The 26,410-nt window shown below is 31.7% G+C and overlaps 4 protein-coding genes across 15 annotated transcripts; 2 read left to right on the forward strand and 2 right to left on the reverse strand.

Moving 5' to 3' along the window:
- Positions 1 to 39: 39 nt before the first annotated feature.
- LOC138939033 (microfibrillar-associated protein 1-like) lies at positions 40 to 2,391 on the forward strand. Of its 2 annotated transcripts, none has more exons than XM_070306496.1 (3): positions 40 to 113; positions 348 to 691; positions 980 to 2,391. In XM_070306496.1, the coding sequence occupies exons 2-3, from the start codon at positions 595 to 597 to the stop codon at positions 2,254 to 2,256; spliced, it is 1,374 nt and encodes a 457-aa protein (XP_070162597.1). In that variant the 5' UTR covers positions 40 to 113; positions 348 to 594; the 3' UTR covers positions 2,257 to 2,391. The 2 variants fall into 2 exon arrangements, with proteins under 2 accessions (XP_070162597.1, XP_070162599.1); XM_070306498.1 differs by lacking the exon at positions 40 to 113 and adding an exon at positions 135 to 223.
- On the reverse strand, positions 768 to 12,370 carry Dcr-2 (Endoribonuclease Dcr-2). Of its 6 annotated transcripts, XM_070306492.1 has the most exons (27): positions 12,295 to 12,366; positions 11,599 to 11,781; positions 11,321 to 11,498; positions 10,995 to 11,234; positions 10,606 to 10,897; positions 10,400 to 10,476; positions 10,188 to 10,291; positions 9,956 to 10,094; positions 9,642 to 9,772; positions 9,054 to 9,294; positions 8,324 to 8,389; positions 8,144 to 8,209; positions 7,671 to 7,928; positions 7,271 to 7,447; positions 6,983 to 7,187; positions 6,494 to 6,815; positions 6,075 to 6,436; positions 5,800 to 5,921; positions 5,586 to 5,717; positions 4,950 to 5,465; positions 4,598 to 4,795; positions 4,348 to 4,429; positions 3,972 to 4,192; positions 3,702 to 3,873; positions 3,417 to 3,492; positions 3,166 to 3,295; positions 769 to 954 (listed from the first exon to the last, which is right to left on the reverse strand). In XM_070306492.1, the coding sequence occupies exons 1-27, from the start codon at positions 12,297 to 12,299 to the stop codon at positions 922 to 924; spliced, it is 4,728 nt and encodes a 1,575-aa protein (XP_070162593.1). In that variant the 5' UTR covers positions 12,300 to 12,366; the 3' UTR covers positions 769 to 921. The 6 variants fall into 6 exon arrangements, with proteins under 6 accessions (XP_070162589.1, XP_070162592.1, XP_070162593.1 ...); XM_070306488.1 differs by having other exon boundaries at positions 768 to 954; positions 8,144 to 8,389; XM_070306491.1 differs by having other exon boundaries at positions 768 to 954; positions 8,144 to 8,389; positions 12,290 to 12,322.
- Positions 12,371 to 13,381: 1,011 nt separating this feature from the next.
- LOC138938552 (probable phosphorylase b kinase regulatory subunit beta) lies at positions 13,382 to 21,332 on the forward strand. Of its 4 annotated transcripts, XM_070305614.1 has the most exons (18): positions 13,407 to 13,669; positions 13,742 to 14,204; positions 14,344 to 14,700; positions 14,763 to 14,960; positions 15,074 to 15,212; positions 15,360 to 15,634; positions 15,963 to 15,977; positions 16,308 to 16,538; positions 16,778 to 16,965; positions 17,046 to 17,161; positions 17,446 to 17,588; positions 17,666 to 17,798; positions 17,899 to 18,041; positions 18,117 to 18,319; positions 18,401 to 18,538; positions 18,613 to 18,853; positions 19,064 to 19,171; positions 19,234 to 21,332. In XM_070305614.1, exons 1-18 carry the CDS (start codon positions 13,632 to 13,634, stop codon positions 19,411 to 19,413), a joined length of 3,309 nt encoding a protein of 1,102 aa, XP_070161715.1. In that variant the 5' UTR covers positions 13,407 to 13,631; the 3' UTR covers positions 19,414 to 21,332. The 4 variants fall into 4 exon arrangements, with proteins under 4 accessions (XP_070161717.1, XP_070161718.1, XP_070161715.1 ...); XM_070305615.1 differs by lacking the exon at positions 15,963 to 15,977 and having other exon boundaries at positions 13,410 to 13,669; XM_070305616.1 differs by lacking the exons at positions 16,778 to 16,965; positions 17,046 to 17,161; positions 17,446 to 17,588; ... (5 more) ...; positions 19,064 to 19,171; positions 19,234 to 21,332 and having other exon boundaries at positions 13,382 to 13,669; positions 16,351 to 16,460.
- LOC138938553 (pre-mRNA-splicing factor CWC25 homolog) lies at positions 17,378 to 22,032 on the reverse strand. 3 transcript variants are annotated; one of them, XM_070305621.1, is made up of 9 exons: positions 21,941 to 22,032; positions 21,787 to 21,859; positions 21,364 to 21,703; positions 21,127 to 21,287; positions 20,440 to 21,051; positions 19,971 to 20,221; positions 19,268 to 19,838; positions 18,754 to 19,164; positions 17,378 to 17,586 (listed from the first exon to the last, which is right to left on the reverse strand). In XM_070305621.1, exons 2-7 carry the CDS (start codon positions 21,802 to 21,804, stop codon positions 19,724 to 19,726), a joined length of 1,497 nt encoding a protein of 498 aa, XP_070161722.1. In that variant the 5' UTR covers positions 21,805 to 21,859; positions 21,941 to 22,032; the 3' UTR covers positions 17,378 to 17,586; positions 18,754 to 19,164; positions 19,268 to 19,723. The 3 variants fall into 3 exon arrangements, with proteins under 3 accessions (XP_070161722.1, XP_070161720.1, XP_070161721.1); XM_070305620.1 differs by having other exon boundaries at positions 17,379 to 17,586; positions 18,754 to 18,923; positions 19,045 to 19,164; positions 21,787 to 22,026; XM_070305619.1 differs by having other exon boundaries at positions 21,787 to 22,026.
- Positions 22,033 to 26,410: the final 4,378 nt, after the last annotated feature.

Raw genomic sequence — 26,410 nt, forward strand, 5'->3', positions numbered from 1 at the left:
GCTCAATATGTGACAAGTCGGTAGATCTCTGCTGATATATTTATCTATGGATGAATTTGACAGATGTAATATCACCCAAACCTTCCCTGACCTGCCCAAACCACAAACCCAAAGTAAATAATTGGAATGTTGGAAACTATTTTTGTACTACATATCGGCTACGGTCGGGAAAAACGCTAGAAATGCTTTGAAGCGTTTGATTGACCGTTTGGGAACAAAAAGAGTAAAGATTTATTTATTCTGATTGGTTAATGCAATACTTCGAAGCATTTCTAGCATCTTCCCGACCGCAGCCATCATCTGTGGTGTTGTCATTGTGTATTTTACTTGATTCTAATTTTCAACAGAGTTTATTGACACGATATCACTTCCGTCGCGGCCTTGGTCGATTGCGGACGTATTCTGACGCGATGCGTGTGCATCCTTTGTTTGGACCTTTGAACTTTCTTCTCTTTTAAGAAGATCGTTGTTATTATTATTGTTAATGCTTTTGTATTCACATTTACCGCCCCTTCCTATTCTGGTCGTATTGACTCTCGATCGAGGGCAGGTGCCATTAAAGAAATAAAGAAGAAGAATTGACACGGTATCAAGATGATGATGGACTATTTTGTGACAAACAATTCCTTAGCACCTGCACCGATGGGTATACAAAGCACAGCGGGTGCTGTGCCTGTAAAAAATGACAAAGGTTAAGTTAAATCCACTAAAGTGAAGCACAAATGTTTCACGAAACAAAAATTATTTGTTTAGATTATAATTTGATATAAGCTTGTGTTCGATTATATTATGGACACCTATCATAACAATAATGACAAAGTAGATATTCACAGTAAAATATAAATTGTTTAAGATGAAAGAATAATTCATAAGAAACATGCACTTTTTTGTCTTGCTTAAGAATATTTAGCTCATTTTTATTTATATGCAATCTATGGTTAAGCTTTTCTGCCTCTGAAAAATTATGTTATGTTTACAGGAGAATTGTCTATGAAAAAGGTAAAGGTACATCGTTATGTTTCTGGTAAACGGCCAGATTACGCGGCGGCAAGCTCAGATGAGGAATCGGAAGAGGAGGATTTTCTTGAAAAACGTGTACATAAGAGTTACGACGACACCGAACCTGTCACAAATATTATTACGCACTCGCACGCAAGAATTAGGGACGAGGATGATCCGCGTTTACGAAGATTAACACGACAGCAAAAGGAAACACCAACAGAAGTGCAAACAGAGAGACACAGACACATTCATGAGCCAGAATTCATCGAAATTGAATTGGATAGAACGCGAGAGAGGATTAAATTAGAGAGCTCCGATTCATCCGAGGATGAAGAATTGTCTGACTCTGAGATAGAGAAACGACGAGAAGCTCTAAAGCAACGAGTACTATCCAAAAAGGAAACGGAGGAAGAATTGATACACGGCGAAGAGGAGGACAGATTGGGCGAAACTTCGGAGGAGAGCTCGGAATACGAAGAATATACAGATTCCGAAGAAGAGACTGGGCCGCGATTAAAACCCGTATTTGTCCGTAAAAAGGACAGAATCACAGTGATGGAAAAAGAGAAGGAGACGATGCGGCAGAAGCAAGCAGAGATCGAGATTAAGAAACTGGCCGAAGAACGAAAGAGGCAAACTTTGAGGATGGTGGAGGAGGCGGTGCGGAAGGAGACGCAGATGGGCAATAAAAGTAATGTCGAGCAGGAGAGTAAATTGAACGACGTTTGCACAGACGATGAGAATGACGAAGTAGAATACGAAGCTTGGAAATTGCGCGAGCTAAAGAGAATCAAGCGAGATCGCGAGGAGAGAGAGCAACTTGAAAAGGAACGTTTGGAGATCGAGCGTATTCGTAATATGACTGAGGAGGAACGAAGGCAAGAGGCTCGATTGAATCCGAAAATGATTACCAATAAAGCGGCAAAAGGAAAGTACAAGTTCTTGCAGAAATACTATCATCGTGGTGCATTCTACTTGGATAAAGATGATTCTATATTTAAACGCGACTTCTCTGGTGCGACCTTAGAAGACCATTTCGATAAAACGATTCTACCGAAAGTCATGCAGGTAAAAAATTTTGGACGCAGCGGTAGGACCAAGTACACTCACTTGGTGGATCAAGATACAACGCAATTCGATTCACCTTGGATATCGGAGACTGCGCAAAATCTTAAGTTCCATAATAATCAAGCGGCCGGAATGAAACAAGTCTTTGATCGACCTTCTTTAAAAAAGAGAAAAACTGAAAATTGAATCATACAAATACTGTTTTCTTTTTTTTAAATTTTTTCCATTTTGTTTTCTTATCATAACAATTACATATGGAAATATTTGTAGATACAAATATGGCAATATTATTAACAAATATAAAACTTAGAAAGAACAGCATTATTGTAATAATGTATAGTTTGATTTACATTTCATCAATTCATATCACTTTTCACATTTTTTACAAATATAATACTCTAATTCTATATATTTAACATACAAACTTTAAATTTAAATGTAAAACTCTCAGATATATATATGATTTTTCCATAATTTCAATCATAAAAAACAATTCATATTACAATCTAAACTACATATTTACAACTTGTTAAAAAATGCGTACAAAATAAATTCTGATTCATTACGCAATATTAAAAGAAATCATATTGATTTCTTGAAAATGTTTTAGGAAATATACGGAATATATTCTTTCATTAAAAATCTTTTATGTTTATAATATCACAAGTTGTCAAATTGATGCAAAATATTTATATTTATTTGTTACCAAATATTGAAAATAGAATAAAATATTACACAACTTTAAAAAAATAGAATTGATATTAATAGAATCTTTCTTTTTTGTTTTTGATCCATGCAATAAAAACATATATTAGAGCTAGATTGTGCAGCTAATTGATAAATAGGAAAATTTGCATCAACTTAACAAACATTTGCATCAACTTAACATTAATTATAGTCCGGAAGCTCATGCAGTAAAAAAGAATAATATTATTATTAATTATAAGATGTGCCGAGTATGAAGAAAGCGTTCGTGTCGCTCAACGAATGCTATGAATTTTCACACATGCAAGCACATGAAATACATACATACATATGCTATATAAAACAATTGGATTGAAAAACTTATTTTTCAAGTTGCAATCTTTTTAATACCTGTTTTGCGGCAGCACATTTAGCCTGCTTTTTATTAGCTCCAAAACCATGGAAGAGTTTCTCTTTACCTGCAATAGTTGCTTTCAAAGGTACCATGATTATATCTGTACCTTCAATCAATACAGCATCCCTGCAATTTTATAGATATTTTTTATATGTATCTGTATACCATATATGCATATGAATGTGTATTGCAAGAATGATATTTTAAACATATAAAGATATAAAAACATGCATTTGATCAAACTTACAGAAATTTGGGACGTGCATCTTTATTTTCATGTATTAGTCGTACTGGATGTTTAGGTGTGTCTTTGCTAAATTTATCTGTAAAACCAACACAGTTATAATATTTCGTTTTCAACAAAATTCGATAATAAATCAACATAGATATATTGAATAAATATATTGAAAATAAGCAAATCACTTTTTAATCTCAATGGAATCGAGATACATTTACTTAAGTACTCTTTATCGAATCAGATTATTACTGCTAATAAATTATAGTCCTAATATTATTTATATGTTAAACTTACCAATTTCCTTATGCATAAAGGAATATACAATCTCCCAAACTTTTGTAAGATTCTTGCCACTATCAAGATAGATGGCTCCGATCAAAGATTCGAATAAATCTCCAAGAACTTTTGGAACATCAACATATTCTGCCAGGTTACATTCCTCCTCTTCAAGTAATACCCACAGCAACTTTAATAAAAAAAAAAAAAAAAAAAAAAAAAAAAAAAAAAAAAAAAAACATATGATACATTATGTTATTCATTATAAAGTTCATATTGCTCGCATACCTCATCGTTAACTACATAATTTCGTTCTTGTTGGAACTTTACAAAGCGGTCGATTGCTTCGTGTAATTTTGGAGCGTAAGACAGTAAAGCGGTGTCTAAAGCATATCGTACTGCCACACAAGCGAATGTTATATTGTTGACAAGGGCAGATCTCAGATCAGTAAGATCACCAGGACTCAAGTTCCCACAATTTTCATAAATGTAACACGTAATCAAAAAATCTAGAATCATTAAGGAAATGAAATTTATGTATCTTTTGTTGCAACTTCAATTTAAAAGAATTAAGAAAGATGTGTAAATATTTTGTATTCTTTGTCGCATCATATTATGTATGATAAATTTTATTTTAATTTTGCCAAACAAATTTTCTATTTACCTAAAATAGCATCTCCTAGAAATTCTAATCTTTGATAACACTCGGTTATTCCATTTGGTGTGTAGGATGGATGAGTGAACGCCTAAAATGAAACAGATAATATCATAATTTTATATTACATGCTGTAAATATAAACAAAAATGTATGGATAAATTAAATGTAAAATATACGGGGGGAATTTGGGTTGAATAAACAAATAACAATAAAAGTTCGCGCACGCGCAGCCACTTTTGTAGCAGATGAAGATTACCTGCAACATAAACGCTCGGTTGTTAAATTTATAGCCGATCTTGGTTTCCATAGCATCGGCCCATGGCATGTATTTGTTTGGATTCCCCGAATCTATTAAAGGATCCAGTGGATCACCGTACAGTAATTCTTCGATCTGAATATCCGGCAATATACCGAACCATTTGAGCAGTTTTGCGGCGCCTTTTATACCGTTGCTCTAATATCAAAGAAAGTAATTTTTTTAATGCCTCGCGTACTTGACTATTATAGGGGTATTTAGTTACGTTAATTTACGTTTTATTTTTACTCGAACGTCAAACTCAAATGTCAAGGATAACAATCAATCATATTGCGTAATCATGTACATTTACCCTGAGATAAACACCAATCAGCGCTTCTACCGAATCCGCTACGGTTTTATCGGATAAAATTTGAACACCGAGATAATGTTCATATCCAGTTTGCGTGTCTTCCTTGTCCCAGTTTGTCACCGTCCGCTGTATCATAGCTAATGTATTTTCGCTTATAAGTCCAGTGAATTTCTCCTCTTCCGGTATTCGCAGTTCGTATAATACATTTGGCGCCACCGACTCGTTCAACAATTTGTTTTGTAATGGACGTAATACTGTATACGCAGGCGCGATGAAATTACTCGTAGGTATAAATGCGTCGTTCTTTATGCGTCCAGGAATATTCTTCTTATTGCCACAATAATACAGATTCCGATTACCGATGATTTTCCCCTTCAACGCCGTTAATTGGCCCTCGTTAAATATCGGGAATTTGTGATATAAAAACAACGATGTAATAAACTTCAAGTAAGAATCGCCTAGAGTCTCCAATCGCTCCAAGTTAAACATATCCGTACCTAATTGAGTAGTCAGTGCCTAAAATCAAATAAAATCTTGCAATATGTATATTTATGTATAAATTACTTGTATCTAATTATTATTACTCTATTATTACTCTCTTGACACACACAATGAGAAATAATTAATTTTGCTCACATGCATGATTTCTACCACATTAGGACCATGTGAAAGAAAAAGTTTCTCAGATGACACAAGAATATTCAATGATGGCACTGATACCGTCGATCTCATACAGCGACGATCGATATGGCCCTTGTTCGTATTTTTCTATTTCATATAAATATTATTATTTGAAAGACATGTAATGTATATAATATGTAACCGCAATACACTGCTGTATTTGGCTTACCTGAATACTATCATCACAATTTGTAGATATAAAATGATTATAATATTGAATATCAATCATTTGGACTTGTTCCATATTACGATATAAATCTTGAGGTTCTTTGTCATTCGAGGGACTACAATCTGTATTTTAGTATTAGAAAAGTTTATGAAAATAAGCCTCGAAAAAATAAAAATGTTATAATAAATAAGATTAATCATAATGTCATAAGTTTTTTTCATGTACGTAATAAATATCCTAGAATGTATGCAGGTAATGCATTATCGTCTACATACCGCTCAATTCAAATATGTTTAGATCCGATTGCCTTCTTTCGACTATATCGTCCATCATTAGATCTGATTCATTTTTAGGCTCCTCCTCTAACAATTTCACACTATCTTTTTCCAATGTTAAAGGAGACCATTTTTCTAATGTTAAAGATCCTAAATTAGTCTCTCTTGCGATAACTACTCTCAAGTCTTCTGCGATCAAGAGTTGAGAAATTCTGTGAAGAATGGAAGGCAATGTGGTCGCTTTTAACCAGTAGAGAGCCGGAAAGTTTATCTTCCAACATAGTTCTGGGATCAAGTGTTCCTGAAGATCTTCCACTGTGTCATCCGTTTTCTTATATTTCACTGATCCATCATGCAATTTCCTGCAAGTTATGTTAAATCAATTAAATGATTCAGATAGCGCAAACGCATTATTTTACCTCGGTTTTATGTAGTTAATCTTCATTGGTATTGGTTTCACTTCCAACATCGATTGTTGCAGATTTTCTATAGTTAAATTATGTTTTTCTTTATAATAATGCGTGAACGTGTCGAAATCTTCATTAGGGAAGCACGATTCAGGCGTAAGGTCATCACATACTCGCGTAACTATGTAGACATTTGCTGAGCCTCTATAAGTTGGAGTGACTAATGCCAATTCATAATCGCTAGTCTTGAAGTGAAAAGGCTTAGATGGCATAATTCGATCTACATGTTGATACGTTCTCACAACATCCCAATTTATTTCTTCTTTGTCATTCACTAAAATATTGGGAAAAATATGTAATAATTATCTCATCAGCATTAATATGTATACATATATTGATTTAGTATAAAATTTATAAATTGTAAACAAATAAACTTACAATGTGTTTCAAACTATGCTACAATATAAATCGGTAATTTATATTTTAATTATATTTACTCACATGGAACAATTAGAAAGGAATTTTCAAGATTGTCGTTATCAAAGAGCATAAAGCTCTTAATAACAGATAAAATTTCATTGAACAATAGAAAATGAAATCTTTTGAGGGATTCAATATCGGTTTCGCTTAGCATCATTGTTGCATAATTGATTTTTACATCAACATCTAATTGACCGTCTTTCATAAAAATCGGAAAGGAAGGTATCTGACAAATATGAAAAAAAATACATTAATGTATGCATGTAAATCTAAATTAGTATTTCTAGATACTCGTAAAAATGTTTTTACCTTTGGCATAATCTTAGTGGAAAGGATACCAAAGCCATTCTTGTCATTCAGTAATTTATAAAAAATTATACGTCTATTATCATAACTTGTCATAGGATACGTAGGAGTACAATTAAGAATATGAAGATGCAATATCTCTAAAGATTTCGGGAATGCGCTGTACAATGTCATTGGATGCTATCCAAAAACATTTTTATAAATTAATAAATATATGTATGTATATGTGTATAAGTATATATAAGATTATATAAGTATATATAAGTATATATATAATATGTATATATGTGTGTCTATTTTTTTGTATGTGTAGAAAATAAGTTCTATATATTATATTAATTATTTTTTACACAACAAAAATAAAGCTCATATAATCTCATTTTATGATATATAATATACTTGCCTCTAGCCTATGTCCTCGCTTTCGTTTATATGTGCCAGGCAAATAATCTTCATCTATCCAATTTGGAAACAAACAATTCAAATTTTGTAGGACTGCGTTTCCGGTTGCAGGTAATAATTTGTCTGTCAATGCACCTAGCTTGTGCAATTTTATGCAAGTCTTCATAGCAGCAGATCGTTTAGCGCTATCTATACTTTTCATAAAATCGCCGTGAACTTCGACTTTCAGTGGCGATATACTTGGTAGTTTAAGGGAAATCTATCAAGTTTATAGAATAGATATATAAATATATTTATATATGTTGCAAAAATCACAAGAATATATATATATATATATATTTTCTTTACTGTAATTCTATATATATATATATATTTTCTTTACTGTAATTCTATATATATATATATATTTTCTTTACTGTAATTCTATATATATATATATATATATAAAGAGAAAGATCAGATGCTGAAAAATACCTTAAATAACATCCCATCACAACTTTCCTTTTTATCTAATTTCCAAATGGGCACCAGACGGACGAACTTGGAATTCATTAGAGTATTGCAATATATATTTATTATATTGATCGCAGATACCTCTGTTATACAACTTTCAGTATCATTTTGTTTCACTACATATGGTTCAATTTCACTTACATATAGACAGCTTGAAATATCGCTATCAGTAGGAAGTGTGCGTAGTTCACTTTGCCCCACCAAACTCTAATAACAATAAAAAATTTGAATTAATGTTATTATTAGAAAGATTCATTCTTATTTCATATTGATTTGTTGCGTTTATTGTTTTAAGAAAGGTGTTTTCTTTCTTTGTTTAAATTAAATAACCAATTACATTATTGTGCATGCATGCAACACATACAATATATGTACTTCATTATTAAATATTATCCGTATAAAATTGTGTGCCTCTCTTTCTCTCTCTCTAGTAGATCATCAAATATAGTTAGAGATACAGTATATCAATTTTAAAGATGAAGAGGATCGTATAATATTTTAATAATATTTCAAGAATACCTAGAATTTCCATAGGATTCTTAAAATGAATATTGTTTTTTTATTTCAAAAATATTAAAACAAATGACATATATTTATATGCATGCATGTTTCTGATATATACACACATGGATTCAAATACACACACAGCATACAAATCTTTTTATGATATGCAATATATAATATATGCATATATGCATAATATATAATATATAGCATAATATATGTTAATACTATGGTACATAGTACAATATTAAATAAATTTGTATGATTTATAAGCAGATATTTTTGCAATTTTTGGATCGATAATCCTACAATCCTCTTCATTTTTAATGAAAAAATCAGTGATTGCTCATTATGTTGAAATGCTTACCATTTTTAATATTGATTCTGTATTTTTGTAATTTTCATATCTTCGAAGAAAAGCGATATCGTCTTTCGGCATTAAGACCATGTATTGACTTGAACTGTGACGTGCTCGACCCTTACTTTGAACGTAACTTCTGAAATCCATCGGCATATCATATCGTATTATCAATGTGCAATTTGGTACATCGATACCTTCATCAACAACATCAGTCGCTACAATGCAATTTGAAGAACCAGTTTTAAATCTGCAAAAATGCAAATTTAGATTGATTACTAAATTAATCAAAGCATATTTATTTTTTATTTATATGGAAATCTGTATAATACTGTATGACACACGTATAGAAAAGACAATTTTTTACAGATCTAATATATTAATTAAAATATACACACGCACGAAATATAGTATAATTCACACTATTTGATTAAAATATTTCAACCGTACTTTAATGTGTATACAGATTGTATGTGAGTTAACAATATGTACCTGTTGTTAATAATAATTACTTGTAAGAAACAAAAGAAATTACCTTACAATCCTCATTAATATAAAAACACACAATAAATAAATTTTCAAGAAATTAGACTTTACCTATGTAATACTTCCTTATTCCACTTTGCAATACATGTAATTTCTCTACTATGTTTGTAAGGATTATTCTGAAATCCGGTTACATAATCGGGCAAAAGAAAATTGTATTGTTTATCGAGTTTCGATAGCGTCTGAAATAATATAAATCTTAAATATGAAAATATTAAATTTATCTTTTTGATTGCAATTAAAATTATTGTATATTTGATATAATTTCGAAAAATATAATATTTTATTGAAAGAATAATTGTGAGCCTGCACTATAGCAATTATTCATGAGTACTTATGTTAAAAACATAAGGAAATATGCTTACTTTTAATATATGATATATCACTTGTGTCATAAATCTCTCCTTCACAAAAATAATGCAGCAGAACTTTTGATTGGTTAATAGTTTATCGTTACATTTTGTTAATATCTCAAATAATTTGCAAATTTGATCGGATGAAAAGCTGAAAGTTTAGGTTATTCAATATTAATGCAATATCACAAACAGTAAATTATTACCGCTTGCAGAAAAATTTTTAAAATTTTTTTATACTAACTTGCGTAGCTGTTCTAATTCCGTATAACCTTTCATCTCATTGTCAAACAACTTTCTTATCATAATTACTTGCGTAATCATATAATCCAGAACCATATCCATTACCTAAAATATGTTTAATAAGTTTTAAAATTTACAAAAATAAAAGATTCTACAACATATGTCATTCAGAACAGTAGATTTTAATCATAACTTTAATCAAATCACACTTACCAAGTCAGTGGAGTATTTTCTTAAACTTTCTAGCTGGATTAAGTGTAACAAAGCTGACTTACTACCGCCATATATACCTACAACAGAAGTTATGTTTCATATTGAATGTCTATTAAATATTTGGTGAGGTAAATAAAGATTAATAGTATACCTTAAAGTTTACCATATATTCTATTATACATATACATACAAGCAAATTTAATTACCTGCCTGCAAAGTAGTTATTTCTATGTCTTTCATAATAGTTATTAGTTTAGAAGATTTTGTTTTAGGCCGCAGTTGTGGACTGGATTCCTTATATAAATCATCCAAATTCAAATTTGTATTTTTCAATACTTCTGAAGCGTTCTCTATTATTTGAGTTATCTTTACAATTACTTCAGAAGTTTGATATTTCATGTACATGATAATATTTTCCTTTGGATTTGTACAATATCCTTGGATACAGTCTGTTGATTCTACAGTCGCTATCTTTGACTGGAATGTTATCTCTAAAGACTAAAATATAAGCAATTTTAAACTTTCTGAAGATTGTATGAATGTTATTGATAATAATATAATCACTGCAATACTACAGTACTGTAATTCTGTTTACCCTGATTGTTGATTCAATTTTATCCAATTTTATATTAGCATTCAATAATGTTGCAGACATAGCTAAAATACGTGGTTGCCTGTCTTTAGGATAGTCTTCAAATCGTTGCATAATCTGTCTCATGGGGTGATTACAGACTGCTCTGTGGCATTCATCAAACACAATTAAATTTACTTTTTCTAATCTCATGAATCCATGTGAGAGTATATCCAAAAAAATTTGTGACGTCATTACCAAAACCTAAATCAATTATAAAATTATGTTCTATAATAATTGTTTTATAATAATATATAAAATCAAAATTATCGATAATATAAATATAATACTTGGTTTGCTTCTATTTCAGCCAACCACTGTTCTTCCTCCCAAAAGTCCACATGCATATCTCCACTATAACCTTTACATATTAAATCTGTATGTCTGCTTATATATTCCGATTGTTGCGATACCAATGCTACTGTATTTACGGCAAACATAGTACGCTTTCCACCTTGGCTATAAGGCCTAGATATAAAAGAAACATCAATTTATACAATTAAAAGAATAAATATACACACATATTGTTGGAAAGACAAGAAAAAAAATATTTCTCGAGATTACATACTTGCGTATATCAGCACTAAAATGTTTTAAAAGCATAACAGCTATATATGTCTTGCCTGCACCAGTTGGCAAGTAAAGAATGGTATTATTTTGCACCGCTTTTTCATAGAGATCTATTTGATATGCCCTTGGGTTAAATTCAGTCTCGTTTGATGTCAATTTGGGCTCCATTGTATCATATGAACTAAAATTGATGTTATCATAAAACACATATTATCGTAAGTCAACGAAATTTCGATATAATTATTTTGCAACAATATGTAATTGCGCTATAAACATTTTCAGCTCAATTTATAATTTAGACTTTTAGATTAAATTATTAAAATTCGCAATCACAAATCTTTATTCTATTTAACTTTTTCTTACACACAACACAAAATCGTTAATGTTTGTCAAGCAGAGAGATTAGTTCGATTAACAATTTAAATTAAAAAATATTTAGAAAACGATACAAAAGTGTTCACATCCGCTGGTCAAACTGATTACGTGTCATATATATGTATATATATATATATATATATATATATATATATATATATATACATATATACATATATATGACACGTAATCAGTTTGACCAGCGGATGTTTTTCACTTTTGTATCGTTTTCTAAATATTTTTTAATTTAAATTGTTAATCAAACTAATCTCTCTGCTTGACAAACATTAACGATTACGTATATATATATATACGTTACTTCATCCGAAAAAAGATTCTTATATATATTTGGGGACAACCCCGAAAATTCCGCGAATAATCTCGAACAAATGACAAAAAAAAGATTGTTTCTTCTTCTCCTTAAAAATTGTAATAGCACCGACTGAATAGAACAAAAAAAAATCAAAAAAAAAGAAAAACAAAAAAGAAAAAGATTGTTTTATTGATATCAATCACGTCACTTTACTCGCAATTTATCGTATGTATTTGAAAATCCTATCTGTATAGGTTTCTGCGTTTAATTGACCAATCAAGTCAAAAGGAGCAAATATTTCTTTGTTCTACAGCGGGATTCAATTGCTATCGATAGTTTTCGGTATCGTTAACTAACGACAGCCAATGGCAAGAGTAACCCTGGTGAAAAGCGCAACTCTCATAGGCTATCGCTCGCTAACGACAACGATAATCGTCGTTAAGATATTAGAGAATCCTGCTACCGATTGGTCAATAAAATGCTACTCTATCCTATTGGTAAATTGGGTTTAAGGGAAAATTTACATCTTGGCAGAAAAGCAGAAGCCAATCAGAGAGAATTCGCGCTGATTAGTCTAGGAACTTTTTCTTTTTTATGGCTTCTGCATACAGGATGCGAAAACGTTTGCTGCGCGGCAAAAGGCGATAGCCGATCAACTTACAACTTTTCCATTAGAGCGAAAAATTAATTGGCTACCGCGTCGCCTTTTGCTGCGCGGGAAGCTTTTCCGCGTCCTGTGTGCAGAAGACATTAGTCGGTTGACTGCGATTAATCCGATTGCAAATCCGATTATTAAACGTAAACACGCTGTATATAAGACCGTGATCGGTAATCGGTATAAAGCCCGTGTCAGACTACGCATTGAAAACTGAAGATTGAAGATTAAAGATTAGGATTTGACTAATCAGAAGAAAAGAAACTAAAATTTCTTTGTCCTGATTGGTTAAATTTCAATCTTGAATATCAATCTTCAATGCGTAGTCTGATACGGGCTTTAATGCTCGCCATGTATTTTATACGCTATGTATCCGTCATCCGATCAGCTGATCTCTATGACGTTTATGATCGTTTGACCGCATCGCGTGTTTTTTTAATTAATCGAAAGAATTTAAACAAAAATTTCTCGAATTGTGATTTCTATGAGCAGAATGAATTATTTAATAATTTTTCAAATAATATTAAATGTGTAATATATAATAATTTAATTACATAAGTCAGCAATGTATGATGTCGACACAGAATAAATATAATTATCAATAATACAATATATATATACGTATAGATATGTGTAGCTGTCCATCGTTGAACTAAAAATAACTTGTATAGATAACAGTAGATGTAAAATGGCTACTTTATCGACAACATCGTCGAACACAAAAAGGTTTGTCACATTGAATAAAATCTGAACATACGAATAATGATTTTCCCGATAAATATTATTAAGTTTCTGCAGAATCTCGCAAATTAGAAATATGCGGCAAGGCAGTGTGATAGATATAGACGCCGATATGTTTCTCAAGATATCAAACTACGAGGATACCGTTAGGCAACTGGATATATATTACGGAATCGTTAAACGGCAACTGTTGCGTCATCAGAGCTGCATAACAGGCTTATTTCCGCAGATCTCGACTGATAAGAAGATTGGTAGTGTTCGCGAAAGTATATATTGTGCCGCTGCGGTATGGAGCCTGTATCAAGCATACAGACGTATCGACGACGATCGCGGAAAGTCATACGAGTTGGGGCAATCCACGGTAAAATGTATGCGGGGAATCTTGGAATGTTGGATAAAGCAATCCTCTAGAGTAGAGCTCTTTAAGAAAAATCAATGCGATCGTTATGCGTTGCATTGTAAGTTTCACTTGGACACCGGCGACGAAATTTATAAGGATGCCAACTACCATCATCTACAAGTAAGGATTTAATAATAATCTGAGTGTTTCTTCGAAATAATAGTAATTTCTCTAATGTAGAATATATAATATATATATATTAAATACATATTTGTTGTTACAAATTTTTATTCTATTGAATATGTGTATATATGTGTAGATTGACATCGTATCCCTTTATTTGATATTCCTGGTGCAAATGATTTCTTCCGGACTACAAATTATATATACACAAGACGAAGTGGCCTTTATGCAAAATTTAGTATACTATGTTGAAAGGGCGTATCGTACGCCGGATTATGGCATGTGGGAACGTGGAAGTCGATACAACGATGGAACGCCAGAAATTCACGCTAGCTCTATCGGGATCGCTAAGAGTGCACTGGAAGCGATCAATGGCTGTAATTTATTTGGGGAGAAAGGCGCATCCTGGTCTGTAATATATGTCGATATTGACGCTCACAATCGTAATCGCAGTATTTTCGAGACAATGCTTCCGAGAGAATCTAGTTCGAAGGTAAGTAAACTCAGTTGCATGATCCTCTAGATGACATTTTACGAGATTTTACCTATTTTCAGAGTGTAGACGCAGCTTTATTACCAACGATTTCATTTCCTGCCTTTGCAACTCATGAAGAAGTTCTGTACAATGAGACCAAAGCAAATATAGTTGGCAGGCTGAAAGGCAATTACGGCTTTAAACGATTCGGAAGAGATGGTTATAAAACAGTGCTGGAGAACAAGCAACGACGGTATTATAAATCTGGAGAAATCAAGGTCTCTCAAAATTTATATTATTAGAATCGTTTACATCTTCTCATATAGAGAAATTTATTTCTATATGAAAATTTCTTGATTTTAATCGAATAACAAATATTCTTCTTTGATAGGATTTCGATAGTATCGAATGCGAGTGGCCACTGTTTTACATCTTCATGATAATAGATGGCGTATTTAAAAGTCTGCCGGAGCAAGTAGAGGAATATCAAAATTTATTGAAAGCAAGAGTGCACAAGGATCTCAATGGAGGTACTAAAACAATAATTTTTTATTTTTTATTTTATTCTATAAGTTATATTCTAACACATCTGTAAATTATCTTTGATAGTCATGTCATTGACATCATGAATTGTGTAGCTCCAAAAGATTAAAGATAAAATTTATTTTGTGCAATAGATCCAGTGATTCCTATGTACTATTATGTACCCATTGAAAATTTGGAAGCTGAAAGAAATGAACCGTGCAGCGCTTACCGTTTACCGAGCGATGAGGGGAGAGGTTCTAGATCTATAGATCAGGATGCGCCAATGTACCTGTGGAATCAAGCTATGTTTGTGATCGCGCAGTTACTCACCGCTGGCCTTCTGCACATTAACGAATTAGATCCGATACGTCGATATCTACCATCGTATAATCGTCCAAGACGAGCGGGAAGATATTCTGCTTTCCAGGTAAAAAGGAAAAATATATATAATTTTTATAATTTGAAATAAAAAAAAATATATATATATATATTTGTGTGTGTGTATAGACACACACACACACGCACACACACACACATATTAATCAATTACTTCCATATGGATAATCATCACAAATAATAAAAGTTTATCTATATTTTGTTTTCCTCGTTTTAAAAATAAAAAGAATGATGCATTGTATAGCTATTTGAAATAAACTGTACATATCGATAGCAATTTTGAGAGATATTTAATAAATAATTTATTTCAACAATTCGTGATCAAAAGTTAATAATTTTTTATGTTGTGTTTCACACAGGCAAAGCCCAGCATTGTAAGTAATTTAATGTATATGCCTGTTATATGTAGAATGTTCTATTTCCTTTTTTCTTGAAAGAGTGTGATGCTGTTATCAAAAAAATTCATTCTTCTTTGATGTTACATTTTTGCAAAAAAAGCATGCAATATATAACCAGAAAAGATCTTGTTTGTAATATTTTTAGCTTGTTTCATATTTTTTTTAAACTTATAAATTTATGCAAAATTGCATACACACAATGGTTGAAAATTTAAACAACTGCTATTTTTAATGTTTTTTACGATTTTAAAAATATGCTTGATGACATTGTATTTTATGAGCACTGCTGTATCTTTTGTATATTAGGGCACTCACACCGATCTAGTAGTACAAATAGTTTTAATCGCAGAATCTATGCGATTGCAAGCCATGATGGCCACATATGGTATTCAGACACAAACGCCACATGAAGTTGAGCCCGTTCAGATTCTTTCATCCACTCAGTTAGTGAAGGTTTATCAAAAGCTAGGAGTGAATAAGAAGCTAAATCTCCAAGGACGACCCGCGCGACCTATAGGTTCTCTAGGTACAAGTAAGGTATGTGTGATGAAGAGTTCTGTATTTTTTTTTCACTAGAGAGAGAGAGAGAGAGAGAGAGAGAGAGAGAGAGAGAGAGAGAAAGAGAGGTGTTTCTATAAGCAATAATACATAATTATATAAAATAAAATACAATATCAAAAATATTAATTACAATATTAAATAATATTAAATAATATATAAAGTAATACAATAATAAAATATCTTGACAGCTAAATTCTTTTTTTTTACATGAGTAGGTGTATAGAGTCTGTGGTATGACGGTACTCTGTTATCCTTTAATCTTCGAGGTGTCCGAGTTTTATTTATACAGAGACATGGCTTTACTGATCGATGATATTAAAACGGAATTGCAATTCGTGGGCAAATATTGGCGTCTTTCCGGCCGACCCACCGTATGTCTCTTGATACGAGAGGAACATATGCGGTAAGTTCGCACTTGCAGTAAGTTATTTATACGTAAATGAGTCATAATCATGTCTTATTTTTGTCTAAAAATTTGCCTAGAGATCCGCAATTTAAAAAGATGTTGGATCTCTTTGCGATGTTAAAAAAAGGCTATTGCGATAAGACGAAAGTACGCATCGGCCGTCTACAAAATCTGATTTCATCATCTTGCATTGGTAATGTACATAAGATTGATTTTTCTGTGCAGAAAAGATAACGGATAGTTTACAAGAAATTAGACTTATAAAATTTTAAATTTGCATTTAGTGTAATTTTTCAACTGGTGATATTAATATTCTATATAATAATACTTCCTCTTTTTTTAATAATAATAAAAATATATGAAATAACTTTTGAAATGTAATATAACATTTATTATCAGCAAAATCCCATCGATCGGATGATTTTTGCGTTACGATTGCGTACAATATTATAATTCAGATTACTTATACACATATAGAGCATTTGGACTTTGTAAATACAATGGAAACAGATCTGGATCTAACGCAATTTAGACAATTGCAGCATGATTATATTGGTTATCAAAGTCTCACGGATGTTCCAAAAGCGATCGCTTACGCAGAAGATGTCAGCGACTATTCTGTAAGAAAATTGTTTTAAAATTGCACAATTAATTCCTAATCGAATAAACATGTAGACGATAATAATATATCTTTCAGCATATGATAAATGAACCTCTGAGCAATATATTAAACGAACTTCGCAATAGCATTGGCTTATATGCCAAGTGTCAACTATATGGTATCCTAATAAAACGAGAAGGGATTAATTATGAAATTAACGGAACGACAGGTATTTTGTATTTTTCTTTCCTCTCTTATTTTTTTCGACTTTATCTTTCGTTTATGATTTTTGACTCTGTAGTCAATCGTAATTTTTCGTCATTTTTCAGTCCGTGATAATTTGAGATCGTTATATCAACAAGCTGGATCCTTAAGGTTTTGGATGGCTGTACGTTACTGCAGCAGTTTATTGAATCATACAGTAGACAGCATCAGTCCTTTTATTACTGGTGTACTAGTCAAGGGAAAGCAGGTATCAATAGAGAATATACAGATTCTAAATTTAATTTTTTAATTCAATTGGAGCTTATCGCCAATGCGGTATTAGATCGCAGTGGGAGTGATCGGACAGGAGGAAACGGTGTTCGACAAACCGATGACACCGGCGGAAATACAATCAGTGATGTATTCCACGATACAACCGCACAATATGGTGCAAGCTGTGCTTCAACAAGAGATTCTGCTGTATTGCGGCAGACTTATTGGTACTAATCCAGAGATGTTCAAAGGCATACTAAAAATACGTATCGGGTAAGGTATCATTTTTTATAATAATATTCTCGATACTACAAAAAAAATAAAAAGCTTAATCGCTATTTGAATGACGTTTAGATGGGTCTTGGAAGCGATAAAGCTGTACTTGCAAATGTTCGTGAAGAACGCCAAGCCGATCGAGAATTATAGTCCTTATGAAATTCGACAGTTTCTCATTAAAGTATTGACTGTCAAGGAATGGGCCCATACAGAAAAGTATATTGTTTGCTTTAAATTATAAACTTGTAATGGTTTTTGATGATAATATTTATCGTATTGCTGGTATCAAGTCTGACAGTGCTTGGCCGCCGAAAAATTGAGGGTTGCTTATGTAGAGTGCCGGCACACTTTTATAATCAAGTATGGGAGGTTTTGATGCGCTGCCCCGGTGGTATTGTAGTGAACGAACGCGAATTGCCTCAGCAACCTACCGTATCCAGCATGACACGTTCCGAAATCACGTTTGCTCTGCTTGTGGAGTCTCTGCTACATCACATACAAATGCCGGAATACCGTCAGATCGTAGTTGAGGTAAGCGATTTTAACAAATATTATTGAGCCGTTTGTCCATTTTTTCTTTTCTGTCTACTTATTTACTTGACTGCAAACATATAAAATGTCGCAAATACAAGAAACTTGGACACTTGAGTAAAAACAAAACAAAAAAAGTTAATAAGAGACCATAGCTACTGATGTTTACATTTCATATAAAAAAGAAATACTTTTACTATATGATTACAGCTGTTGAGTATTGTATCGACCATCTTGCTTCGAAATCCGGAATTAAGTTTTCAGAAACAGCTGCATCTCAACCAGCTTGTGGAAGATAGTTTCATCATGTACTGCAAGGTAATATAAATATTATAAATGTATTTTTTTTTTTTTTTTAAACCTTTGCTATATGTTCACAGGATCACAATTTATCAAATATCGATGATAAATCACCCTTTTTCTCTGCACATTATTCGGTGACCACGGGATATCTTGCTAGGGCCGTAGTCAACAATGTTCTTACTGGTGGTTGCGTGACTACTATTGTAGATCCCAGCGATATCATCGAATCACCCCGAGAAATGTGTAAAATTACATAACGATACGACTCGGTTATCAAGAAGGCTAAAGATTTGAGAAAGATTATTATTTATAACATTAGTAAGAAATTATCATATATGTAGAGGCGTGTAATATAGCTCGCTATGTATATATGTATTATCAGGTTCGTAGATAAAGCACGGCGAGATATAAAGAACCAATCAAGTTTCAATACGAAACTTTCGCTCTCTCTTAGATATATAATATATATATATATATATTTTAAAATATCTTTACGTTCATATAGATATACATATTTTATATAAAAATTGTATAATTGTATGAAGTATATGTGTTTGTAGATAAAAGTCATCTCTTGGCGAAATTCATGTCCATTGCGCGACCGGAACGTTGAATGTTGTTAATATTGGCTTTGATCCTAGATGCGACAGTACCCATTTCTGTCGCAACGACCAGTTGTTTCCTATAACAAATGCCACATTTTCATCGAACTAACATTCACTAATGTCCAAACTTATTTTTTATATATTATATTATATTTATTTCGCGAAGATGTATGTACGCATTTGAGCGCGAATCATGTCTAATCGTGTACCTGATAAAATCCTTGTTGTACGAATTATTTTGGATTTCCCTTTTCTCTTCCTCGCGGTACATTTTTACATTTTTCTCTCTCTCTTTATCGCGCCATGCTGCATTTGCCATCATTTCTTGTCGCCGTTGTTCCTTTTCCTTCTCGGTAAGGTTCGGTTTTGCTTTTGGTTTATATTTTGCTTCTTTTCTATCCTCTTTCAATTTCATGCGATTAATATCGAAGGTAGATTTAGATTTTTCGCTATTCGATATCTGTAAAATCAAATATTTAAATTAATTTAAATTATGACATGAATGTGTTTTCATACACGCTTCATCAAATAATAATATATATCGAAGAAAAATATATATATTTTCTAAGATCTTTTTTTAAGATGATTTGAGAGCCCTCATATTTCATAAAAATTATCTATTGATGTTATTTATAAAACTGACTTATTATTATTAAAAGTAAAAGGTCCATCACTCACTATTATGTCATTTCGTTTTACCGTAGAATATTTTTTTCCATTTTTGTAATTATTCTTTGAGCTATCTCTTTGTATATCGCTTTGCTCGTATTGCAGTTTATAATTCAAATTATCTTCCTCCTGCTTTCTATTTCTCTCATACTTTGAATCGCTATATTTGCTCAATGTTCTCTTCTTTATTCGTTCATTGTCTATCTTTATATCATCTCTTGAAGCTTTTCTATCATATTCCTTTTTATTATCTTTCTTTTCATGTTGAATGACATTTTCACTACTAGTGCTCTCAGTACTATCACTGCTGCTGTCACTATCGCTTGTATGTTTCTTTCGTTTTTTTTGCCGTTTGTGTCGCCTTATCTTAACAGAAACCTCGTCGTTACTGCTGTCTGATTCGCTTTCCGAATCGTGACTATGCTTTTTTGATTTTTTCTTTCGTTTATATTTGATTTTTTTCATCGATTTTAGCAAATCTTTTTCGCTAATATTATCTTTTAATTGTTTATATTTAGTTACTAGCAACTTATCCAATTCAACCTCGTCCTCACTGCTATCTTTTCGCTTTGATTTTTTCTTTTTCTTCTCACTTTTGCTTTTACGCGACTGCTGTTCCAGCTGTAAATTATACACACGTGTAAATAAATATTTCACATAAGAAAGTAAAAAGATGAAATATCAATGTTCACTTACTAATTCTTTAAGTTGTTTCAGTTTGACAGGATTTTTCAATAGCTGACTCCTACTTTCCAGTTCTTTTTTCTTGATAGTGTAAAGAGGATCCTCTTGCATTTTTCTAACCAGATCTACTTGCTCATTACCAGAAAAAAATCGCAACGAAGGTGGAATGCATTCTAATGGCAAAATAAAAATAATCAGAGTATCGTATAAGTTTTCTTAATTATTGTATAAACATGAATATAACTTTACCATATTCAACATGATTTTTTGGCACTTTAATCAATTCTGCCTCTTTCTCCGCCTGTTGCATTTGTTCAAAGGCCTTGTCAACTGGCCTGCCCAGTAGATACTCCTCTCTATTGACCACTTGATTCGGTCCTTTGTACATCCAATCCAATTTCTTTTCATCCTTCTTTTCTATCACACCTTGTTCCATGGCGTACTTCGTCATATCCTCCCGATCTTTCTCCATTTCGATCTGCCTCTTTAATTCGGCTATCCTTTTATTTTCTTGATTGTTTTGCTGCTCCGCTTTCCTTACCTTCTCCATGTTTTTCATAGTAGACGGATGCCATGACTTCTTGAGATTCTACAAAAAGATTGTCTTTATTAGTCGAAAAGTACAGCAAACATGATGTTTGGCTTTTGTATTGTTTTATAATAAATTATTACCAAATCTCCGCCTCCCATTTTGCCGTATTAAATGCGACACTAATGCTTACTATATATAAAATTCACACTGAAATTATTATCGATATTAATACACAGTTGCAATTATTGAGAAAAAAATGTTGAGCTTTTATAATGAGAATTCTATAAAACATACATAAACATTATTTCCATTTTTCTCTATTCCAATTTCTCAAACTTCTAACTTTTGCTTAGGTTAATTGAAATTATACACAAAGACGATCTCCCTCTCTCTTATAAGCATATATCATATATTCTTTAGAATGTGCTCAGAATGTAAAAAATATGATATAACATGGCGGCCAATTAGAGTTGTCCAGCCAATCGGAAATTGTGTCCAATGTCCGAATTTCAATAATAGTTGGCAGTCATGTTACTTTCATATTTGGGATTATTCCTGATTGGTCAAAGAATATTTGAATCGTTGCGCACATCCACGGAAACGTTACATCTATTTTATTGCATCGTGAACCTTCTCGGAGCGCGGATTTCTTAATGTTTTCGGTAATCATAATTGTTAATTTATATAATATATTGATACTTTTCTTGCTAATGTGTATAAACGTAATGGAGAACATATAAAATCTCGTAAAAGAAGATTATGAGTATCCGCGATGTGATTGTTATTTTGCTATTTATTTTTATTAATTTATTCAAATATACCTATAAATTCATGCCAGTAACCATATATTACTTTAAAGTATCAATTCTATTTTTATCTATTTATAAAATCATATATATGTGAGAGATTACATATTTTTCTAAGAATAACTGATATAAGAATTCATAAATATAACGGACACATATTCCAAGCAGAAGAGAAAATCACAATAATATCAAAATGACATCATAATGACTATCAAAAGTCATTATGATGTTATTTTGATATCGTTTGATATATTATTATGATTTTCTGTTCTGCTTGGGATATACACGCGCGCGTACGTGACACGTATTATCGAGCATATTTATTTAAAGCACACAATAAGTGAAGAAATAATAAATATATTTTTTTAATTTTGCTTCTCTCTCTCTCTCTCTCTTTCTCTGAATCATTGAATTGAAAATTATGTCTCTGTATAAACGAAAATGTTAATAATATTTGTCGTTTACTATTTTGTAAAAATGTTATATGACATATGTAGATGATCGTCAATTATCCTGCGTATTTTGTCCTTTAGGTTTTATTAATGTCGATTCGTACAAACAAGATAATGTTGCCGAGGAAAGAAATCAGCAAGGAAAAAGATATAAAAATATGCGCAGCCGCTTCTAATAGTGAGTTAATTTGTTATTGTTATGTACAAATGGAATTTTTCACAGTAATATTGCGTAGAAAAGGAAAGTTCTGAAGGTATATTTACAAAATTACTACACAAAATATATTGTCTAATATATATATATACATATACACATGTTGTTGCATATATTATATATATATTTAATTACTCTTAAATTAAATTTTTTTATTATTATTATTATTTCTAAACAAAATAACTGATTTTACAGAACAAGAAAAGATAAACAACAGAAAAAGATTTAATTTTAAAGTAATAAAATGTATATACCCAAGTAGAACAGAAAATCACAATAATATCAAATGACATCATAATGAATTTTGATAGTTATTGTGATGTCATTTTGATATTATTGTGATTTTTTGTTTCGCTTGGGTACTTACAAGATATATTAATAATATTTTTTTCATTATCTGGTTTAATATATCCCTTTTCTCTACGAGTTGCGTGAACCGATTTATAAAATCGTGTGCTTGACGATATTTTATGTTTTCACATATTATCTTGAAACATTCTCGTAAAAAACTTGATGACATCTCAACCTGTATATATGTAATGAAAAAAAAATTCAAATTTTGGATGTAAATATAAACATGCACACACACACACACACTCAAAGCATTTTTAAAAGAATTCCTTCCAATAGTTTTTTCTCCAATACCGAAATCTATTCTCTTCTATTAATATACAGTTGGATTTGATTCCAAAAGCCGCTGACATATAATTATATTCGTTGTGTACTTATTGTTCTATCTTTTTTTACAGATTATTCTAATATTCTAATATCTAAAAATATTCTTCAAAGAGAATAAAAGTTTGAAAAAATCTTTCTTTTAATTTAAATATATCTTTTATATCGATGTAACCTTTTGGTTGAGCTATATTCTTTGCGAATTCTCCGCCGTATACTAGATTAATGTTATTTTCGATATTGAAAAAGATCGTGCTATTGTTATAATAATATCACCCCGCGTGTATGACGCGTAAAATCTCCCGAGACAAAAACAGGTGAGTTCGATGCCCGCAATACATGCAACACGGTGCATCGATATATAATCTTTTGGTTGAGCTACGCTCTCTAAATTCTTTGCTAATTCTCCGCCGCATACCAGCTTAATGTTATTTTTGATATTGAAAAAGATCGTGCTATTGTTATAATAATATCACCCCGCGTGTATGACGCGTGAAATCTCCCGAGACAAAAACAGGTGAGCTCGATGCCCGCAATACATGCAAGACGGTGCATCGAACTGCATCGACATAAAATTTCGTTGTTTACGCAATTTCTCATTTTAATTGTTTTATTTATACGACGGTTTTCGCGACGATTTATTTGTTTCGTTAAATTCACGATAATTATACTCAATATTTAATAGTAGCGTTTAAAAAAATGGGCAATAAACATCCCATTATCAGTAATAAACTTTGGACACGGGATTTAAACAAATGCATTCATAGGGCATTTTAGACATAGACTGTAATCGAATATTTGGAAACTCAGTGTATTTTTATTCATTTATATTAAATTTTATAAATACAAAAACAATAATAAATTTTTGTACAACTTTCACAACGTTTTAAAATTAAGAAAGGGCCCCTGCTTGTACTTCGAAATAGGTTGCTCTCGTGTTCTTCGATTTTGCGAGAAAAGATTCTCGAATGACAATCCTAATAACAAACGCAATGAAATGAATGCGCAGCGAAATAATGTTTTTTTTTCCTTCTTTACGAAAATGATATACTTGTATATGTAATCAGTTCTACACGCCAGCTAGAATAGGATAATATTTTGTCTCGCCGGCATGTACGGTTTTACAATCGTAAAAAAATAATAATTAATAATATTAATAAAATAATAATAAGGACAATAATGATAATTAATAATAATAATAATAATAATAATGATAGTGTAATCGCAATAATAATAAAATAATATTTAATAATAGACATTATATATATACTAACAGTAGTGACGTCATTACTCTATTATTTTTCTTTTTCGTCATTAATGTAATACTTAATATATATAATTAACGCTCGATTCGCATTACACCACGCGGCTTACATTCGCCATAACAATTATCATATATTGGGGAGCAATTAAAGTCCCTCTTTAAATGTTAAAATTTTTAAATCTTCAAAGTGAACCCAAAATAAATATAAATTAACAAGCCACTTTATCCCTTCCCGCATTAGTTTCCGAAATTTAGCTTCAAAATTGCGATCTCGTGTTATACGAATATCATATTACGTTATTTTATAAAACAGAAGCTTTAGCGTATTCGCGGAAGGGTGTGATTCGAAATCGGGCGATCTTAAAATTACGATTGCACTGTTATCAACGCTAAAAGCATCGAGAGACTAACGAGAATGAGCCGCGCGGTGTATTCTCGCAGCAATCACGAATATAATGTGTACACGATACAAGAGTTACGCTACTCGTTATTATTATATAAGATGAACGCATACATGTACACGCATGTTATGGTAGCCAGGCGTCGCGAGCGGACATGTGTATTATTACTATCAGTGTCGTTTACGGCGAAACTCTGTTTGGCAGATTAATTCGTTGGGTCGTATCAAAGAGAACCGCATTTACGGAATTTCGGATTATTAATTTTGTAATGAATGTGACTAAAATAAAATACATACATAGAAAAATATATAGTCATTTTATGGAATACAAAGTCTCTGAAAATATGACCCGAGAAACTCAGCATTTGTGACATATAGAATCATTCAGGAAATTTAGGATTTATTTAAACTATAGATATAGAATTTTTTTTTTATCTGCGATTTAGAGAATTTGCATTAAGTTTCCGCAAAGTCATACGAGATTAGTTTGCGACAATAAAAGAGGACAAAAGAATTTTGGCAGATGTCTTTCTGTCAAACGAATTTTTACATTGTAATGGTATAATGTGTCACTGTATAGAGTAATATAAAATGTATAGTTGTATAGTTTCGCATCACACTAGCATGCATGTGCACATATACGCTTGTACTGGCAGTGGGCTCGGCTCCGCTCAATACTCTGGTACTATGGAGTTTTTATCACAGAGATATTAAATTGTTTGGTGCACTTTTTTCTCCCTTTCTATCCTTATTCCTCTCTATCATTTCTTTTTTTTTCCAGTACTCTGCGTTGATACCACTGCTTTAATTCCGCAGCGGTATCGTCTGGCTACTCTGATTAATATGTTACACACTAATTTTCACGCACTAAATAACCGCACTAAGATCCATTTCGAACCCTCACAAAAGCGATAAACAATATCGACGAGTACTCTGCGTTGATACCACTGCTT

Source organism: Polyergus mexicanus, unplaced genomic scaffold, assembly GCF_030449975.1.
Source record: "Polyergus mexicanus isolate NDT 795.1 unplaced genomic scaffold, iyPolMexi1.0 SCAF_13, whole genome shotgun sequence".
In the NCBI taxonomy this organism is placed as follows: Eukaryota; Metazoa; Arthropoda; class Insecta; order Hymenoptera; family Formicidae; genus Polyergus; species Polyergus mexicanus.

Excerpts from the sequence above, each read along its gene's own strand:
- Dcr-2 (XM_070306488.1), bottom strand. Across the intron at positions 11,235-11,320 it reads CTGAAATAGAAGCAAACCAA|GTTTTGGTAATGACGTCACA; the intron begins GTATTATATTTA and ends TAATTGATTTAG. Across the intron at positions 4,796-4,949 it reads TGATTGGTGTTTATCTCAGG|AGCAACGGTATAAAAGGCGC; the intron begins GTAAATGTACAT and ends CTTTGATATTAG.
- LOC138939033 (XM_070306496.1), top strand. The coding sequence starts at position 595 with ATGATGATGGACTATTTTGTGACAAACAATTCCTTAGCACCTGCACCG. Across the intron at positions 692-979 it reads GCCTGTAAAAAATGACAAAG|GAGAATTGTCTATGAAAAAG; the intron begins GTTAAGTTAAAT and ends TTATGTTTACAG.
- LOC138938552 (XM_070305614.1), top strand. The coding sequence starts at position 13,632 with ATGGCTACTTTATCGACAACATCGTCGAACACAAAAAG. Across the intron at positions 15,213-15,359 it reads GCACAAGGATCTCAATGGAG|ATCCAGTGATTCCTATGTAC; the intron begins GTACTAAAACAA and ends TTTGTGCAATAG. Across the intron at positions 18,042-18,116 it reads TACTAGTCAAGGGAAAGCAG|ATCGCAGTGGGAGTGATCGG; the intron begins GTATCAATAGAG and ends ATGCGGTATTAG.
- LOC138938553 (XM_070305621.1), bottom strand. Across the intron at positions 21,288-21,363 it reads AAAAAATCATGTTGAATATG|AATGCATTCCACCTTCGTTG; the intron begins GTAAAGTTATAT and ends TTTTGCCATTAG. Across the intron at positions 21,052-21,126 it reads TGAAACAACTTAAAGAATTA|CTGGAACAGCAGTCGCGTAA; the intron begins GTAAGTGAACAT and ends TATAATTTACAG.